Source organism: Musa acuminata, unplaced genomic scaffold (assembly GCF_036884655.1).
Source record: "Musa acuminata AAA Group cultivar baxijiao unplaced genomic scaffold, Cavendish_Baxijiao_AAA HiC_scaffold_1139, whole genome shotgun sequence".
NCBI lineage: Eukaryota > Viridiplantae > Streptophyta > Magnoliopsida > Zingiberales > Musaceae > Musa > Musa acuminata.
The window spans coordinates 2,762,163-2,782,070 of NW_027021351.1; the positions used below are offsets into that span (position 1 = coordinate 2,762,163).

The 19,908-nt window shown below is 44.3% G+C and overlaps 1 protein-coding gene across 1 annotated transcript in view; it reads left to right on the forward strand.

Moving 5' to 3' along the window:
* Positions 1–19,908, forward strand: part of LOC135671465 (potassium transporter 7-like) — a 36,132-nt gene that overhangs the window by 1,779 nt on the left and 14,445 nt on the right. The window contains exons 2-4 of the mRNA XM_065179610.1: positions 2,294–2,537; positions 2,605–2,847; positions 2,951–3,001. Coding sequence (XP_065035682.1) covers positions 2,294–2,537; positions 2,605–2,847; positions 2,951–3,001 — 538 coding nt within the window. The remainder of the gene's footprint in view (positions 1–2,293; positions 2,538–2,604; positions 2,848–2,950; positions 3,002–19,908) is intronic.

Sequence of the window (19,908 nt, forward strand, 5' to 3'; positions counted from 1 at the left end):
CATGACTAAAGTAGGATGAGGCTTTTAGTTTAGTTACTGCTATTAATAGGATTGTAGCATAAAAGTAGGTAATATTAAAAGTAAAACATGCTAGTTTATTGAATAAAATGACGGGGTTCCCCTTGTATACAATGTTAATTATAAGCTCTAACCAAAATAAAAATACACACACTATATATCCAAAAGTTATACACATAAAAATGCTCACAAGTCATCATCTATATCTGTACTGACATAGGCTCGCACATGCTCACTTCCCAGCCTAAATAACTTGGTGGGCTACCAGTATCTTTACCTGCAAAATATGGTCTATAGTGAGTAATCACCTAGTAAGTATAAGCATTTATAGCTTTATTTAGGTGAGCATATATATGTTATGCATAAAATATTCTAAAATCATAGCCATAAGATATTTAACGATAATCACCTCATCCTATGACTTCTTTAACAATATAACCCTATAACATAGCATATGCATAATAAAGAGGTAAAACTTTACATCAAAATAATTCAAAATGCTTATATGTATAGGTAGGAAACATAGCACATTCATGGATAACATATACGTACACTCTCACACCGCACGTCATTGTAATATATATACATGTGCACTCCCACACCGTATACCATAGCATGTATGTACACTCCCACATCACAGGTCATAAAACATATGTGCACTCTCACACTGCACGTCATAGTATATATGTACATCGCACCTCGTAACATCTGTGCACTACCATACTGTACGTCGTAGAAAACACATGCACTCTTACAACACACATCATCATATATGCATGCATACGATATATTTTCATTATAATTCATATATTTTTATGCTTATATAATATGCACATTAATTTTGAGCTCATGCTTAGCAGTTGACAAACATATCATTCGAAACATCCTTTTCAAAATGCAATATGAATATGATAATTTATACGACCACTATTTTACAGTGAATTAAACCTATACTTACTTGAATTAACTCAAAAATAAAGATGCCAGTGAAAGACAATGTTCCTTAATAATTGTGTTAGGGAGCGGTACACCTATCAAATTGAGAGCATAGGGTTATGAGATGTCTTAATTAAGAACCCTACTTCTTGAATTGTTGATTTATAATAATTCATAGAATTCATAGAAAATTTTTGATAAGATCCCTTATAAAATAGATTGCTCAATCTGAAAATTCATCTAAATTCCACCATCAATTTTTTAACAATTCACTTCATAATCAAATGAACTAGTTAGGATCAATCAAACTATTGCACAATTCTGCGAAGAAATTTTACTTCACTATTCTAGTTGACCAAACGATCTTGAATTATCATGAAATTTTATAAAAAACTAGGATACATATAAAACTAAATACATACCAAATTTCAATTTAAAACATAATCATTTGGAGGCTAAACTATTCTCCTAATTCAACTATCAACTCCTATTCAGTTATGTTTAAACTGGGTTGGGACTATATGAACTTATAAACCTTATATCTTGGTGCAAAGAGGTTTTATTTACTCAATTTCAAAACCCATAGAACCCTAAGGGAATCTTTATTTAATCTTATGTTTCTTAACAGTCTTAGTATAACACCCCTCTTTGATTTGCATCTTCATTTATTTTTTATTAATTCATCCATGCTTAAGTAGTTTATTATGCTCCACATATATGATGGTTAAACTCATTCAAACCTTGAGATTCACTTAAGGTCGATTAAAATTCAATCATTACTTCTAGTCACTATATACATGTTTATTGTCATAACCTAACCTTATGTTCAAGTACGCTAGCACACTTTGGCTTATTGCGTCGCAGGACTGTGCCTGTTTGCTACAAAATTTGTTTACAATAAACATTGATGCTTATGTATGTTCAACCAACATTTGATAGCATATCGTGAATAACATTTTTGGAAAGCATGCTTCAACATTAAGAGACGAAAACTTGAGCATATCATTTATTATATTTATGAAGTATAGACATCACAAATCATATCACTAAGTAAGGGTAATATATACATATTATTTGTGCTTCTATTGACATGTTAGTTGTAATTCAATATGTGTAAGACTCGGACACTACAAGTTGCCTAGATAATCACTCAACACCTAGATGGTCAATAGCACCTTAGCTGCCTATTCAGCACCTATCATTTTATAAGAATTCGTATTATGATAAAATTTTGGACATTGTGAGTGAATGTATTCTAAGAGTTATGTCGATATGTTCTTACTAAATTTGGGATATGTGAGATGTATCATAGTTTATAAGCCACTCATTGATCTTGCAGGTTAATTGGAAGAGTTATTACAAAAGCTTGTTTCTTTTGGCATATCAAAGTTTTGGTGTAGTGTATGGTGACTTGAGTACATCTCCTCTTTATGTTTACAAAAGTGCATTTTCTTGGAGGTTGTATCAATATCAAGATGAGCAGACAGTATTTGGTCTGTTTTCATTAATATTCTGGACATTTACTCTGATCCCATTGCTGAAGTATATTATCATTGTCTTGAGTGCTGATGATAATGGTGAAGGTATGACTTGAGAATATTTTGATTAAATATTCTTTTCTTTCATTTATAATTTCTGAATTGCTTGCAGGGGGCACATTTGCTTTGTACTCTCTGCTATGCAGACATGCCAGATTTAGCTTGCTTCCAAATCAGCAAGCAGCCGATGAGGAGCTCTCAACTTACTATAGTAATGGGACCCGAACTGTGATTTCTTCTCCATTGAAAACGTTTCTTGAGAAGCATAAAAGGCTGAGAACTCTTTTGCTTCTTATTGTGCTGTTTGGTGCCAGCATGGTGATTGGTGATGGTGTCCTTACCCCAGCAATTTCAGGTACATTGTGTATCTGTTTCAATTGTTAGTTCATGATGAATTTTCTCTTTTACTTCTTCTATTGTAAGCAATGACATTTGATTTTCTGTGGATTACTATGCAGTTTTGTCATCTATTTCTGGGTTACAAGTTCGTGCCAAGAAATTGCATGATGGTATGTGTTGGTTGCTTATTGATATTTCGACATAGCATTGATATGTTCTGCATTTGCAAGCTTTTTCCAGAAAACAGGTTTCTTTGCACTAGATTTGAATGTTGAGGTTCTGAGACCTTTTCTATCCATAGACTCATCAAATTTCATCCAAGTCATTATTATGTGGAATATAGACTACAATATGTAGATCTAAAATGCTAAACTTCTGTATGGCAGTGAAAACTAGAACTTTACCTTAAGCTACATCTGGAAATCTGAAAATTTTGATACTTAATAAAGCAATGTTGGTTACCTCTTCATATCATACATGAGACATATGAGGGCATAAGCATGGCAAAGAGATCTTCATAGTTGGTATGGATATTATTATTTTCAAGTTAGATTTTTTGGCTGAATTTAGGGAAAGTAACTATCAAATAACATGATAGTATGTGCTTACATATATTTATTGTTTTATTGGATTTCAAAGAAGTACTTGCATTGGCGACAATGTTTCAAATAAGTACTTGCAGAAGGTATCTTGTAGGTATTGGATAATCGAAGAAAACATTGTTGGATGGTGGCTATCGAGTGTTGGAAGATTTACCATGCTCGTTTTTGAATTATTTATAGAAAGACCAAATGTTAATTAAACTGTAGGTTCAATCAGGGACCTAATCATCCCCTGAATAAATTTTGTGGACCCACTCAAGCTGTTGTAGTGGAAACTAGATTTGGAATTTGAATCTCATTCCCTTTTCTAATAGCTTTGAGATTAAGAGCTACCGTTCATCCTTTACTTTTATCTTCTGTATCCTTTCATCTTTGGACATTGCAATTTGCAAAATGGTAGTTGAGGCCTATTGTGATGGTCACAAGTAACAAACTAAATAATCGCAATATATCCTCCATCTACTCTCATAAATAGTTTTTTTGTCCCTTCATCTCTCATATAAATAGTTTTTTTTTGCTTCTCTCTTCTTTTTTTCCCTACTTTGAGGTTATCAAATCATCTAGAATTGACCAAAATTGGTCAAAATCCAAATGTCTTTGATTGATTTTGACTGATTTAAGTTGACTTTTTATAATATGGCAGAGAAATAAGCAAATCCTTGGACAAAATCAATACACATTGGGTCAGTTGTATTATATATTTGACCAATACCATGAATTATGCTTGAAATCAGTGACAAATAAAGCTTTAGTTATTTTTTAAATTCTGAAATCACTCAATACAAAATGGTTTGTCCACGGTACCCCTTAATTTAGCAACTTGGACTAATCTTCCAAGATAATTAATCTAAAGAGTGATAAGTATAATCAAATTATCATCATCCATGTAATACAATCCAATAAATTTGAAATAACTAAGCATCTAGATCATAAATTCAATTTTGTGAACTGTGTTGATCCACGCTTGGTCCAGTACATTTCAGGTTTGTACTGCTTTACCAACACTTGGTACACTTATATGTCCTGTGGTATAAAAAAGGTTTGAAAATTGTCAAAAAACAAAAATAAAACTAATTTAGGGTTCTTTTACACTATTCTTACAAAAATAAAACTAATTTAGGGTTCTTTTACACTATTCTTGATGAATATGAAAATTGTTGATGATAATAAAGTGATTTTAATCTAGAAAAGAATAAATACTAATTGAAATATATGTCGGATAAGGAACACAATCAATATTTAAAAAATACATGCACATAAAAGGGAGTTATAACTAATATGTAGACATAATAAATTAGATATAAAACTATGTATCCATGATAGGTCGACCTGGTGTCCTCAATATGATGAATTTATTAATTAATATGGTATATTTATAGGATCTATGCTTGAAACTTCTTGCATGGTATCTGTGAGTCAACGACAAGTGGATATGAGTCCTTGATTTAATGAAATTGTAAATCAATATGGTATATTAGTAGAATCCACATATAAAGCTACTCCCATGGTATTTGTGAGTTCACTACAGGTGGATTTGAGGTCCTCAATACAAGGTTTTTAATCTTGTACCGTACTGGTGTATCGAGCTTTGTTCGGTACGGCACGGTATGGGTGTACCGAGCGGTACACCATGGTGTACCAAGCGATGCGCCCTTCTTTTAAGATGAAACGTGCGGTACGTACCAGTCCGTCAGCAGACCGGTACATGGATTGCCCGCTATCGAGCGGTACCGTCGATTGAGGTGATATCGTTGACGATTGAGGTGTTATCATCGTCAATTGAGGTGTTATTGTCGACGGTGATCGAGGGAGAAGAAAGAAGAGGGAGAAGGGGAAGAAAGAAATAGGAAAAAAAAGGGAGAACCTAGAGATCGCCGCTCTCCTCCTTGTTTGTCGGCGACTTCTCATCCGCGTGTCGGAGAAGAGGCATTGGTGTCGCGGGGCGGAGGGAGGCGAAGATTTTTTTTTTTTTTCTCTCCTCGGGTGATGTTGCTTGCAAATTTTTTTTTTTATCCATGATGTCGCCTCGGCCATGTCGCCCGAGAAGGGAGGCCTCGTCCTAATTTTTCTTTTTAATCTGTGACGTTGCTGAGTTGCCCGAGAAGGGAGGCAACGTTGCAAATTTTTTTTATATACCGAGCGATATATCAAAATATACCGCTTGGTATATCGTACTGTACCAAATAAGTCTCGAAATTTGGGTACGGTACGAAATTTCAATCCTTGCTAAATATCGTATTTTGGGAGACGGAAAGGGGGTGATGGTGGAGCTTTTACCTTCGACAGCGGGTGATGGCGGAGCAGCTGCGAGAGTAGGGGTTGGCCTAAGCGCTAGGGCAGCAGTTATGGTAGGAGGCGCTGCTGCGGGAGTAGGAGACACTGTCGCGCTTGAGGGCGTTGTAGTTGATGTAGTAGGAGCGAGCGAGGATGCGGCGAGTCGCCTTTGTCCTTAGCTCAAAGTCATCCCCTGTGAGGCACTTTGCAATGCTCTCGTGGCAGCTGGATCCGATGGGGATCCAGCCTAGGGCGAGCTCATCTCCCACTCCCCCATCGCTACCACCCTCAGCGACTATGAGGAAGAAGACCAAGGTGATGGTGAGAGCGAGAAGGGGACCCCTTCTTAAATATGCAGCACTCCAACCTGGGCTAGGACCCCTTCCTCCGCCCGACGGAGCTCTTCTTTGTGTCTTGTCACGTCCAACCCCCTTCTTTGTCCAATGAGTGCTGCAGCCTCGTCTTCCTTGCCGTCGTGCTCCTCCTCCTATCTGCCAGCTGATACTGCCTGGTAGTGGGTAGTCCGCGTGCCGGTTAGCTGGTAGGCCGATACATATCGCCCGTACCGGGCAGTACGATATGATATTAAAAACCTTGCTTCAATATGATAAAACTAAAAATGGATAGGGTATTTTAGTAGGATCCATGCATGAAACTACTTCCATAATATTTGTTATTGGTAAACACTGATGAAATGGTAGCAGTCATGGTCTCATCATCATGTATGATGAAATAATAGCAGTCATCATCATGAATGACCCATATGATAGGAAACCCCAGGATAAGTAGGATCACAAGTATGATTCTGTAAGATGGAGTGCAGCAGTGCTACAACCCTCATCATTATACTGTTGTTGCTTGTAGTAAGATTTATTTGACTCAAAAGAAAATAATCAATTGTCACTTTGTCGCAGTTGGTCACGAGATCCACTATAGTAGGAAGACTATGAATAAGATGAATTCCTAAACTAATTCTGTCTCATTTGGGGTATTTTAGGGGTATATTAATAAAGGATATCATCAAAAATACCCCTATATAGTAGGAAGACTATGCAAAAATACCCCTAAACTAATTAGGTTGATTCAGTAAATAATAAAAGTCAATTGGTTCCGCATTAATGTCCTTCCTCTCCTTTGTTTATGCAGTATAAATCTATGTTTGTTTTGCACTCTGTGATCGGGAGGATCCATATTAGTTACATCAAAAGCTGACCTCCAACCAAATAAATTGATAAAGCCTCGAAACCCAAACTATCTTATGCTGCCTATTATGCTTAACTGAGGAGTGGTCACCACTACCATTGCCCTTGCAGGGCTTATATCATCATTTGCTTCGTTGATGTTTCACTTGCCTTCTCGTGCATGTGCTATTGCTCCAACATCATGGTCAACGTCATCATTGTTGTGACCCTTGTACTCATCATAGGCATGGGGCTCTATAGTACGCCTGTCATATTCCTCCAGTTTTACCTTTTCTTGCAATAATATTGATTTTTCAGGTATTGAGTATTGCTCTGAAATTCTTTCTTATCTCTTGGGGCACCTTTGTGTATTTTTCTACATGGGAAATGTCTCAGCCAAATCATTCTTCAGATGAATTATTTTTCGTATCTGTTGACACAATTGCAATAGATGGGTTGGCAATGAATGCCTTATTCCATGCATAGATCTGTTTTAGCATACTGAATCCAAACTTTGCTATTTTTGGGCCATTTTCTCTCAAAAAAGTTGCCAATATATGGTCAGATCTTCCAATCATAAGATTTAATTTGTTGCATAATTAACCCTAAATTTGCGATGATCTAGTCTAGATCCGTTCACATCTAGCCAAGATCCATGTGGATCTAGGTTAGATTTGTGAAATTCTAACTTAGTACCATGTGAATTGAAGATCTAGTGTAGATCTATACAGATCAAGCCTAAATCAATGTAGATCTAGGTTATATCTTTGAAGATCAAGGCTAAATTTTCAAAGATCAAACTTGGATCTTCATAGATCAAGGCTAGATCCATAAGGATCAAGCCTTGACCTCATGGTTCTAGATCTGATCTACAAGAATCAATGCTTGATCATTGTAAATTAAGCCCTAAATGAGGTCTAAATGCAAGAGATTTAGGTTAAGGTTGAAAGAGAACACAAATTCTTACCTAATTGCATGAAGTTAAACTAAGGAATAAGGATTACAATTGGATTTTGATTTAAAGAGAGTCACATCAGATCTTGGCTTGAATCTTCTATCTCAGCAAATTGCCCTCCCTTAGATGCTCTTTAATGATTTTGGAAGAGAGTTGAGGGAGTTATAAGAGAGATTTATGAGAAGCGTGAGTGGATGGTGAAGAAGGGTAAAGGAAGAGGAGAGGCTGCCTTTAAACCAGCCAAAGAAATCCATTGGAAACTTAAAATATGATAGTTATATAAGATGCTTAAATTGTAATGTTGTGGAAATTTGAAACATTGAAAGTTATGTTCACAAGAAGCCCTGAAGTCACAATAAAATCCACTTCCACTATTGTTATAATGTGGCACACTAGAATAGTATAATTTAAGTATCACCATGTCGGGTACTGGACCCATTTTAGTGATCTGGTTGGACCAGTATATACCAGTCAATACCGTTGCATATCAGTATTTCTGAAAGGAAGAAAAAGGAGAAGAGGAAGGGTGGGTGGAGGAAGAGAAGGGAAGAAGGAGAGACATTGGAGGAAGGAGGAGGAAGAAGGAAGAAGAGGAGGAGAAGAGGTGGATGTGTACCTAGGGAGATAGAAACTGACAGCAGTGGTGATGTTGAACGGCAATGGCAGTGGCAGCGGTGTCATGAGAAGATGGCAGCGGCAACAGAAACAGACGAGAAGAGGGCTTGCAAATGAGAAGATGGCAGCAACATCGGGAAGCAGCTGTCATGGCCTTAGCTGGAATTGCCTAAGGCGTGAGGCACCATTGCGGCAAAGACGCGAACTTAGCTTGCGTTGCCTAAGTCGCGCTTTGCCCTTGCGATTTGCGTCCGCAAAGATCAGCCCACTTGCAACCTCTCGCAGGTCTCGAAGGACCTATAAAAAGAGAAAGTTGATTAGTTTAAAGAATGAGCGATGGACAAGTCCCGACGTCTCACGAAAAGGGGAAGTTTTACAAGTAATTCAGCGAGCACCTTGCGTGCACAAGAGAAAAGAGGGAGAGGGGGAAAACAAAGACTTAGAAGGTTGAACGAAAAGCTGCAAGTCCACAAACAGTTGCTCACCAAGTGCCGGGCGTGACAACAAGTTCCCGTCAAGGTAACGTGCGAACTTGCGAAAGAGTGTTCAACGCCCGACACTATACCGAAGCCCCATCCAGCCCTGTGCCACCCGGGTGGTTCCAGGGTGCTGAGATGGCTGACGTTTTGCGTGCAGCAGCGGGCTGCAGAAATCAGCCCGTGGCATACGAAAACGGAGCTGTTTTACTCGGTTCGGTGAGCGGTCGCACTGTATCGCTACAACTTGTTCGAACTTACATTTTTACAAGTAAAAGGACTTGAAACCAAGCCAAAACATGCTGCCAAGCAACTGTACATGTAGATTAGAGCGACGAACGGTTCATTGAACGGAGTTGTTGCGGGTGCGCGACGACCGTTCGTGACATTCTCCCCCACTCAACCTATCGACGCCCTCATCGACGCTTGTTGGTAGTTGTTAATAATTGTTTCTTCATGTCGCAGGGCATCTTCGGGCTCCCAACTCGCTTCAGTTCGGGGAAGCTTTCGCCCCTTCACTAGGTACTCGGTCTGCTTAGCTCCATTGGGTAGCTTTATCTTGCGATCCGCTAAAATAGTTTCAACTCGCTTCTCGTAGGAGACTCTGGTGGGGGGTAGCCGAGTTGGAACACTTCGGGAAGTATCTTGTGGATCCGAGTGGTAGGCTTTTAGGTTGCTGGCGTGAAGAACATTGTGAATTTTAAACCAAGTCGGCAGCTGCAACTTGTAGGAGACGTTGCCCACCTTGCTGATAATTGGGAAGGGCCCTTCATACTGGCGCACCAATTCTTTGTGTACTTTGTTCCTAAAGAATTGGAGTGATGCTGGTTAGAGCTTTACCAGCACCAAATCGTCGACCTTGAACTCTTGCAGTCGCCTTCCCAAGTTTGCCCACTTCTTCATCCTTTTTGTCGCCTTCTTCAAGTAAGCCCGCACAATATTTGCATTTTGATGCCACTCCTTTGCGAAGTAGTAGGCTGACGGACTACTCCCAATATACCTTATTGCCATGGTGTGAGGAGTTGACGGTTGTTGTCCTGTAATGATCTCAAGGGGCTCTTGTTGAACGCAGAGCTCCGCTGTAAGTTGTAGGAGAATTGGGCAATGTCTAACAACTTCACCCAATCTCATTGGATATCACTCACGTAGTGCTGAAGATATTGCTTTAGGAGCGAGTTTATCCTTTCGGTTTGGCCATCCGTCTGGGGGTGGAGGCTTGTGGAGAAGTATAACTTGGACCCCAACAATTTGAATACCTCGGTCCATAATCGTCCCAGGAACCGAGCGTCTCGATCACTGATGATATTGTACGGGACTCCCCAATACTTCACCACATCCTTCATCATCAACTTGGCCGCCTCCTCCGCTGAACAGTGTAGGGGAGCAACAATGAAAGTTGCATACTTTGAAAATCGATCGACCACCACGAGTATCGATCCGAGTCTCCCTACTGCGGGCAAGCTTGATATGAAGTCCAAGGAAATGCTCTCTCATGGCCTTTCTGGTACGGGCAACGACTCTAAAAGTCCCATCGGCTTCCGTTGCTCCACCTTGTCTTGCTGGCAAGTGAGGCATGTTCGAACATATTCCTCTACATCAGTCCCCATCTTCGGCCAATAGAAGACCCTCTCTATGAGAGCCAAGGTTCTGTGAATACTGGGGTGTCCAGCTCAAAGGGAATCGTGACACTCTCTTAAGAGTTTACGTCTCAGATTGTCCACTCGAGGAACATAAACCTATTTCCTTTGGTGTAAACGAGTCCCTCTTGGACCCAAAACCATCGTGCCTTGCCTTCTTTAATGGGCTGTATCAGGGCTTTTGCCTGGGGATCACTGTATAGTCCATTCCTGATCCTGGAAAGGAAGTTGGAGTGTAACTGACTTGCTTGGCCTCTGCCCTCTAATTGTATGACATTCACACACTCCACTTTCCGACTCAATGCATTGGCCACGACATTCGCTTTTCCGGGCTTATACTCCATTGCCATATCAAACTCAGCCAGGAAGTCCTGCCATCGTGCTTGCTTTGGGGGAGAGTTTCTTCTGAGTTTGGAAATAGCTTAAAGCGATGTTGTTTGTCCTTAGTACAAATCGCGATATAAGAAGGTAGTGTCGCCAAACTCGTAGACAGTGGATCACCGCTGTCATCTCCTTCTCGTGCATCGGATACCGCCGCTCGATCTCGTTGAGTTTGCGGCTCTCGTAAGCCACCGGATGACCCTCCTGCATGAGTACTCCCCCAATAGCGAAGTCTGAAGCATTTGTCTGGACTTCAAAGGGCTCCCCATAGTCCGGCAATTTAAGCATCGGTTCTTCCAAAACGGTACCCTTAAGATCTTGGAATGCAATTTCACATTTATCAGATCACCACCAAGACTGCTCCTTCTTCAACAACTCTGTTAGAGGAGTTGCACGCTTCGAATACTCCACTATGAAGCATCGATAGTAGTTGACGAAACCAAGGAAGGATCTCAACTCTGGCACCTTCTTTGGAGTTCGCCATTCCGCAACGCTTGCACCTTCGATTTATCCATCCGAATGGAGCCATTACCGATTCGATGCCCCAAGAATAAGATCTCTGTTTGAGCAAAGTAGCATTTCTCCCTTTTCACGAACAAAGTGTTCTCCCTGAGAACCTTGAAAATTGTCCGAAGGTGCTTGATATGCTCCTCGGGTGTTTGATTGTAGACAACAATATCGTCCAAGTAGACGGCCACAAACTTATCCAAATACTCTTTGAATAGCTGGTTCATGAGAGTGCAGAACGTGGCTAGAGCGTTGGTTAAGCCAAAAGGCATCACCAAGAACTCAAACGCTCCATACCTGGTCACACAGGTCGTCTTCTCTTCGTCGCCTTCAGCAATGCGCACCTGCCAATACCCCGACCGTAGGTCGAGTTTTGACTTGGCTTTGCCCAATTGGTCGAACAAGTCCGCAATGAGCGGGATGAGATACTTGTTCTTCACCGTCACTTTGTTGAGGGCTCGGTAATCGACGCATAGTCGGAGGCTCCCATCTTGTTTCTTTTGAAAGAGAACTGGAGCTCCAAATAGTGCTTTTGAACTGCGGATAAGACCATCGCTTAGCAGTTCACCTAACTGCTTTCTGAGTTATGCCAACTCAGGTGGGGGCATGCAGTAGGGTGGTCTCGTTGCAGGCTTCACTCCTGGCTCCAGCTCGATATTATGGTCCATGCCTCTGCATGGCGGAAGAGTCTTTGCCAACTCGGGTGGCATAACGTCAATGAACTCTTTCAAGACGTTCGCCACCACAGCAGGTTTATGAATGGCCTTCTCGTCGAGTGGCTCTAGCTTCAAAGCAGTCACGAATGTTAGTTCGCCTTTTCGTACCCCTTTCTTTAGTTGTAATGCTGATATCTACTGCGGGTCTTTAGTTCCTCTCCAAGAGACGGGAACCACACAGGGGTCGTCACCCCCCATCATGCATAGGGTGTTTAAGAACGACATTGGCACCAACTTTGCCGTGTTCATAAACTCTATTCTAAGGATCACTTGGAAGTCGTCCAATGGCACCGCCATCATGTTCGTGCTCCCGCTCCATGTTCCAATCTTGATGGGGACTCCCTTTGCCAACCCAGAGATTCGCTTAGCCTCCCAATTCACCGCCTTCATTCGACTTGGGCTCTTCTCCAAGATCAGCCCAAGTCGCTTTGCTTCTCGATCGGCAATAAAGTTGTGGGTAGCACCCGTGTCCACCGTTGCACGGGTCGTTTGACCATTTAGCTTGATGTCTACGTACATCAGCTTACCACTTCCTGCTTTTTATAGCTTTGTCTTCATGTTCTCCCCCACTTGACCCCGCATGGCGTTCAACAAACGCATTGCTCCCATCAGGGGTCCTTGCGACTCCTCGCCGTCGTTGCTGGATTCAGAACTACTCGAACTAAGAGCGATAACCTTGCCCTTGTTCGATTTGGGGGGATGGATTGTTACAGACGATCATCGCGCACCCGCAACAACTCCGTTCAACGAACCGTTCGTCGCTCACATCCACATGTACAGCTTCTTGGCAGCATGTTTTGCCTTGGTTTTGAGTCATTTTGCTTGTAAAAATGTAAGTTCGAACAAGGTGTAGCGTTAGCAAGCGACCGCTCACCGAACCGAGCAAAACAGCCCAAAACAGCTCCGTTTTCGTGTGCCACGGGCTGTTTTCTGCAGTCCACCTCCGCTCACTAAAACGTCAGCCATCTCAGCCCCTTTGAACCCCCCAGGTGGCACAGGGCTGGATGGGGCTTCGGTATAGTGTCGGGCGTTGAACATCCTTTCGCAAGTTCACACGTTACCTTGATGGGAACTTGTTGTCGCGCCCGGCACCCGGTGAGCAACTGTTTGTGGACTTGCTGCTGTTCATTCAACCCTCTAAAGTCCTTGTTTTCCCCCTCTCCCTCTTTTCTCTTGTGAACGCAAGGTGCTCGCTAAATTGCTTGTAAAGCTTCCCCTTTTTCGCGAGACGTTGGGACTTGTCCGTCGCTCGTTCTTTCGAACTAATCAACTTTCTCTTTTATAGGTCCTTCGGGACCTGTGAGAGGTTGCAAGTGGGCTGATCTTTGCGAAGCAATATCGCAAGGGCGAAGCGCAACGCAAGCTAAGTTCGCGTCTTGGCCGTAAGGGTGCTTCACGCCTTAGGCAATTCTAGCTAAGGCCGTGACATTGTGGTATCAGAGCGGGCAAGCACTTCGAGCGAGCAGCGAAGGAACTTCGCAACTTCGCCATGGCAAAGCATCGTGACGAATTAAGTAAGGCGGGGCAAGCCGGACCCTTGCCCTAAGCAGCCGCAGGTGGGCTGCATGTGCACACTCGCTCTCATGCTGTTGGAGCCGCTCAAGAGGAGCACAACAGCGAACATGATGAGCGAGAAGTTGGCTACTCTCCGCGAGCGGAGGAGGCGCAATCTGGAGCGCCAATTGGGAAAAAGAGTCACAAGGAGAGACTCATAATGGCGGAAACCCGCTTGGATGTTCTTGAAGCGAGCGTGGAGGAACTCTACCATGGCCAACAAAGGCTTGTTGGGGTAGAGAGCTCGCAAGAGGAAGCAGAGTCTAGGATCGACAAGGTGGAGGCCCTAGTCGACCGATTGTCAGATGACACCAAAGACTCCGTACAACACTTGCAAGAAGTTGTGGCGGAACTCACTTCGAGAGTGACCATGCTCACAAGGGCGCTGAATGCGGGAGGAAGCAACACCCGCGTTGCGCTGCCATAAAATTTGAGGGCACCCGAGCCTCATGGTTATGGAGGGACCAGAGGTGCCAAAGAGCTCGAGAATTTTCTATTCGACATGGAACAATACTTTCGAGCTACGAGGCCCGATTATGAAGATACCAAAGTTTTTATAGCAACAATGTATCTGAACGGGGATGCAAAACTTTGGTGGAGAACCCGTTGGGACGAGATCCAACAAGGTCGGTGTCGAGTTGACACATGGGAGGACTTGAAGCGAGAGTTGAGAACTCAGTTCCTACCGGAGAACACCGAGTTCGTCGCAAGAAGGAAGTTGAGATAACTCCGCCAAAATACTTCCATCCCAGACTACGTGAAGCAATTTTCTACGCTAATGCTGGACATCCAAGACATGTCCGAGAAGGATAAGCTGTTCAACTTCCTTGATGGTTTGAAGCCATGGGCGCAACAAGAACTACATCGAAGGAATGTCACCGATTTGGTCGGGGCAATTGCTGCTGCAGAAAGGCTCACCGACTTTGTTTCCTCCGAAGACCCAGGAAGAAGGAAACAATCTTCAAGCAATCGCCCTCCAAAATATTCTCAAGGGAAGGAGAGCTCGGGGGCGAACAAAAGAAGAAGAGTTCCTACAAAGGGCTAAGCCCGAAAGGCAAGGCCTCGAAACCTGGCGGATGCTTCTTGTGCGGAGGGCCACACATGGTGAGGGAGTGCCCACAAAAACAAGCACTCAATGCTTCCCAAATCGGACAAGGGCAAGGCTGTCGCTCTTAGTTCGAGTAGTTCTGAAGCCAGCAGCGATGATGAGGAGTCGCAAGGACCCCGGATGGGAGCCATGCGTTTGTTGAACGCCATGTGGGGTCAAGTGGGGGACAACCCGAAGACAAGGCAACATAAAGCAGGAAGTGGCGAGCTGATGTATATAGACATCAAGCTCAATGGCCAAACAACTCGTGCAATAGTGGACACGGGCGTTACCCACAACTTTATTGCCGATCGAGAAGCAAAGCGACTTGGGTTGATCTTGGAGAAGAGCCCAAGTCGAATGAAGGCGGTGAACACGGAGGCCAGGCGAATCTCTGGGTTGGCGAAGGGAGTTCCCATCAAGATCGGAACATGGATCGGGAACACCAACATGATGGCGGTGCCATTGGACGACTTCCAAGTGATTCTTGGAATGGAGTTCATGCACGCGACGAAGTTGGTGCCCATGCCGCCTAAACTCCCTGTGTATGATGGGAGGTGACGACCCCTGCGTGGTTCCCGTCTCTCGGAGAGGAGCCAAAGAACCCCAACATATATCGCATTGCAACTGAAGAAAGGGGTGCGAAAAGGTGAATTAACATTCGTGGCTGCTATGAAGCTAGAGCCACTTGACGAGAAGGCCATTCAAGAACCTGCTGTGGTGGCGAACGTCCTGAAAGAGTTCCATGACGTTATGCCACCCGAGTTGCCGAAGACCTTTCCACCACGCAGGGGCGTGGATCACAACATCGAGCTGGAGCCAGGAGTGAAGCCTCCAGCGAGACCACCCTACCGCATGTCCTCGCCAGAGTTGGCAGAACTCAGGAAGCAGTTAGGTGAACTGCTAAGCGGTGGTCTTATCCGCAGCTCTAAAACACCATTCGGAGCTCCAGTTCTCTTCCAGAAGAAACAAGATGGGAGCCTCCGACTATGCGTTGATTACCGAGCCCTCAACAAAGTTAGAAGAACAAGTATCCCATCCCGCTCATCACAGACTTGTTCGACCAGTTGGGCAAAGCCAAGTATTTCTCAAAACTCGACCTTAGGTCGAGGTATTGGCAGGTGCGCATTGCTGAAGGTGATGAAGCGAAGACTACCTGTGTGACCAGGTATGGAGCGTTTGAGTTTTTGGTGATGCCTTTCGGCTTAACCAACGCTCCGACCATGTTCTGCACTCTCATGAATCAGCTATTCAAGGAGTATTTGGATAAGTTCGTGGTCGTCTACTTGGACGATATCGTCGTCTATAGTCAAACGTTTGAGGAGCATGTCAAGCACCTTCGGACAATTTTCAAGGTTCTCATAGAGAACACTTTGTTCGTGAAAAGGGAGAATCACTACTTTGCCCAAACAGAGATCTTATTCTTGGGGCATCGAATCGGTGATGGTTCCATTCGGATGGACAAATCAAAAGTGCAAGCGGTTGCGGAATGGTGAACTCCAAAGAAGGTGCCAGAGTTGAGATCCTTTCTTGGTTTCGTCAACTACTATCGACGCTTCATAGCGGGGTATTCGAAGCGTGCAACTCCACTGACGGAGTTGTTGAAGGAGCAGCCTTGGAAGTGGTCTGACAAATGTGAAATAGCATTCCAAGACCTGAAGGCTGCTGTTTTGGAAGAACCGATGCTCAAATTGCCAGACTATAGGGAGCCTTTTGAAGTCCATACAGATGCTTCAGACTTCGCTATTTGGGGAGTACTCATGCAGGAGGGTCATCCGGTGGCCGACGAGAGCCGCAAGCTCAACGAGACCAAGCGGCGGTATCCAGTGCATGAGAAGGAGATGACAGCGGTGATCCACTGCCTACGAGTTTGGCGACACTACCTTCTCGGATCGCGATTTGTGCTGAGGACATACAACATCGTTCTGAGCTATTTCCAAACACAGAAGAAACTTTCCCCAAAGCAAACATGATGGCAGGACTTCCTGGCTGAATTTGATATGGCAATGGAGTACAAGCCTGGAAAGGCAAATGTCGTGGCCGATGCATTGAGTTGGAAGGTGGAGCGCGTGAATGCCGTACAATTGGAGGGCGGAGGCCAAGCGAGTCAGTTGCACTCCAACTTCCTTTCCAGGATCAGGGATGGACTGTATAGTGATCCCCAGGCAATTATCCTGATACAGCTCATTAAAGAACGCAAGGCACGACGATTTTGGTTCCAGGAGGGACTCGTGTACACAAAGGGGAATAGGGTTTATGTTCCTTGAGTGGACAATTTGAGGCATGAACTCTTAAGAGAGTGTCACAATTCCCTTTGGGCTGGACACCCAGGTATTCATCGAACATTGGCTCTCGTGGAGAGGGCCTTCTAAAGATGGGGACTGATGTGGTGGAATATGTTCGAACGTGCCTCACTTGCCAACAAGACAAGGCAGAGCAACGGAAGCCGGTGGGACTTTTGGAGCCGTTGCCCGTACCAGAAAGGTCGTGGGAGAGCATTTCCTTAGACTTCATATCAAGCTTGCCACTAGTAGGGAGACTCGGATCGATACTCGTGGTAGTCGATTGATTTTCAAAGTATGCAACTTTCATTGCTGCTCCCCTACACTGTTCAGTAGAGGAGGCGGCCAAGCTGATGATGAAGGATGTGGTGAAATATTGGGGAGTCCCGCACAATATCATCAGCGATCAAGATGCTCGGTTCCTGGGACGATTCTGGACCGAGCTATTCAAACTGTTGAGATCCAAGTTATACTTCTCCACAAGTCTCCACCCCCAGACGGATGGCCAACTGAGAGGATAAACTCGCTCCTGGAGCAATATCTTCGGCACTACGTGAGTGCCAACCAACGAGATTGGGTGAAACTGTTGGACATTGCCCAATTCTCCTACAACTTGTAGCGGTGCTCTGCGTCTAACAAGAGCCCCTTCGAGATCATTACAGGACAACAACCGTCAACTCTTCACACCATGGCAATTGGGTATACTAGGAGTAGTCCGTCAGCCTACCACTTCGCAAAGGAGTGGCACCGAAATGCAGATATTGCGCGGGCTTACTTGGAGAAGACGACAAAAAGGATGAAGAAGTGGGCAGACTTCGGAAGGCGACCACAAGAGTTCAAAGTCGGCGATTTGGTGTTGGTAAAGCTCCAACCAGCATCACTCCAATTCTTTAGGAATAAAGTCCACAAAGGATTGGTACGCAAGTATGAAGGGCCCGTCCCAATTATCAGCAGGGTAGGCAACGTCTCCTACAAACTGCAGCTGCCAGCGTGGTTCAAAATTCACAATGTTCTTCATGCCAGTAACCTAAAAGCCTACCACTTAGATCCGCAAGATGCTTCCCGAAGTGTTTCAACTCGGCTACCCCCCACCACAGCCTCCTACGAGAAGCGAGTTGAAACCATTTTGGTGGACCGTAAGATAAAGCTACCCAATGGAGCTGAGCAGACAGAGTACTTGGTGAAGTGGCGAAAGCTTCCCCGAACTGAAGTTAGTTGGGAGCCTGAAGATGCCCTACGACATGAAGAAGCAATCATCAACATCTACTAACAAGCGTCGGCGAGGGCGTCGACAGTTTAAGTGGGGGAGAATGTTACGGACGGTCGTCGCGCACCGGCAACAACTCCGTTCAACGAACCGTTCGTCGCTCACATCCACATGTACAGCTTCTTGGCAACATGTTTTGCCTTGGTTTTGAGTCATTTTGCTTGTAAAAATGTAAGTTCGAACAAGTTGCAGCGTTACCAAGCGACCGCTCACCGAACCGAGCAAGACAGCCCCAAAACAGACTAAAACAGCTCCGTTTTCGTGTGCCACGGGCTGTTTTTTGCAGTCCGCCTCCGCTCACCAAAACGTCAGCCATCTCAGCCCCTTTGAACCCCCCGGGTGGCACAGGGCTGGATGGGGCTTCGGTATAGTGTCGGGCGTTGAACAACCTTTCGTAAGTTCGCACGTTACCTTGACGGGAACTTGTTGTCGCTCCCGGCACCCGGTGAGCAGCTGTTTGTGGACTTGCAGCTGTTCGTTCAACCCTCTAAAGCCCTTGTTTTCCCCCTCTCCCTCTTTTCTCTTGTGCACGCAAGGTGCTCGCTGAATTGCTTGTAAAGCTTCCCCTTTTCGCGAGACGTCGGGACTTGTCCGTCGCTCGTTCTTTCGAACTAATCAACTTTCTCTTTTACAGGTCCTTCGGGACCTGCGAGAGGTTGCACGTGGGCTGATCTTTGCGGAGCAATATCGCAAGGGCGAAGCGCGACTTAGGCAACGCAAGCTACGTTCGCGTCTTGGCCGCAAGGGTGCCTCACGCCTTCGGCAATTCCAGCTAAGGCCGTGACAAAATGGAAGCTGTTAAAGCATTGAGTGCCTGTTTTTGTGGGCACTCCCTCACCATGTGTGACCCTTCGCACAAGAAGCATCCATCAGGTTTCGGGGCCTTGCCTTTCGGGCTTGGCCCTTTGTGGGAACTCTTCTTCTTTTGTTCGCCCCCGAGCTCCTTCCCTCGAGAATATTTTGGAGGGCGATTGCTTGAAGATTGTTTCTTTCTTCCCGGGTCTTCAGAGGAAACGAAGTTGGTGAGCCTTTCTGCGGCAGCAATTGCCCCGATCAAATCGGTGACATTCCTTCGTTGTAATTCTTGTTGCGCCCATGACTTCAAACCATCGAGAAAACTGAACAGCTTATCTTTCTCGGACATGTCCTGGATGTCCAACATTAGCGCAGAAAATTGCTTCACGTAGAAAATTGCTTCACGTAGTCTGGGAAGCATTTTGGCGGAGTTGTCTCAATTTCCTTCTTGCGACGAACTCGGTGTTCTCCGGTAGGAACTTAGTTCTCAACTCCCGCTTTAAGTCCTTCGATGTGTCAACTCGACACCGACCTTGTTGGATCTCCTCCCAACGGGTTCGCCACTAAAGTTTTGCATCTCCATTTAGATACATGGTTGCTATAGAAACTTTGGTTTCTTCAGAATCAGGCCTCGTAGCTCGAAAGTATTGTTCCATATCAAACAGAAAATTCTCGAGCTCTTTTGCATCTCTGGCCCCTCCATAACCATGAGGCTCGAGTGCCCTCAAGTTTTGTGGCGGCGCAACGC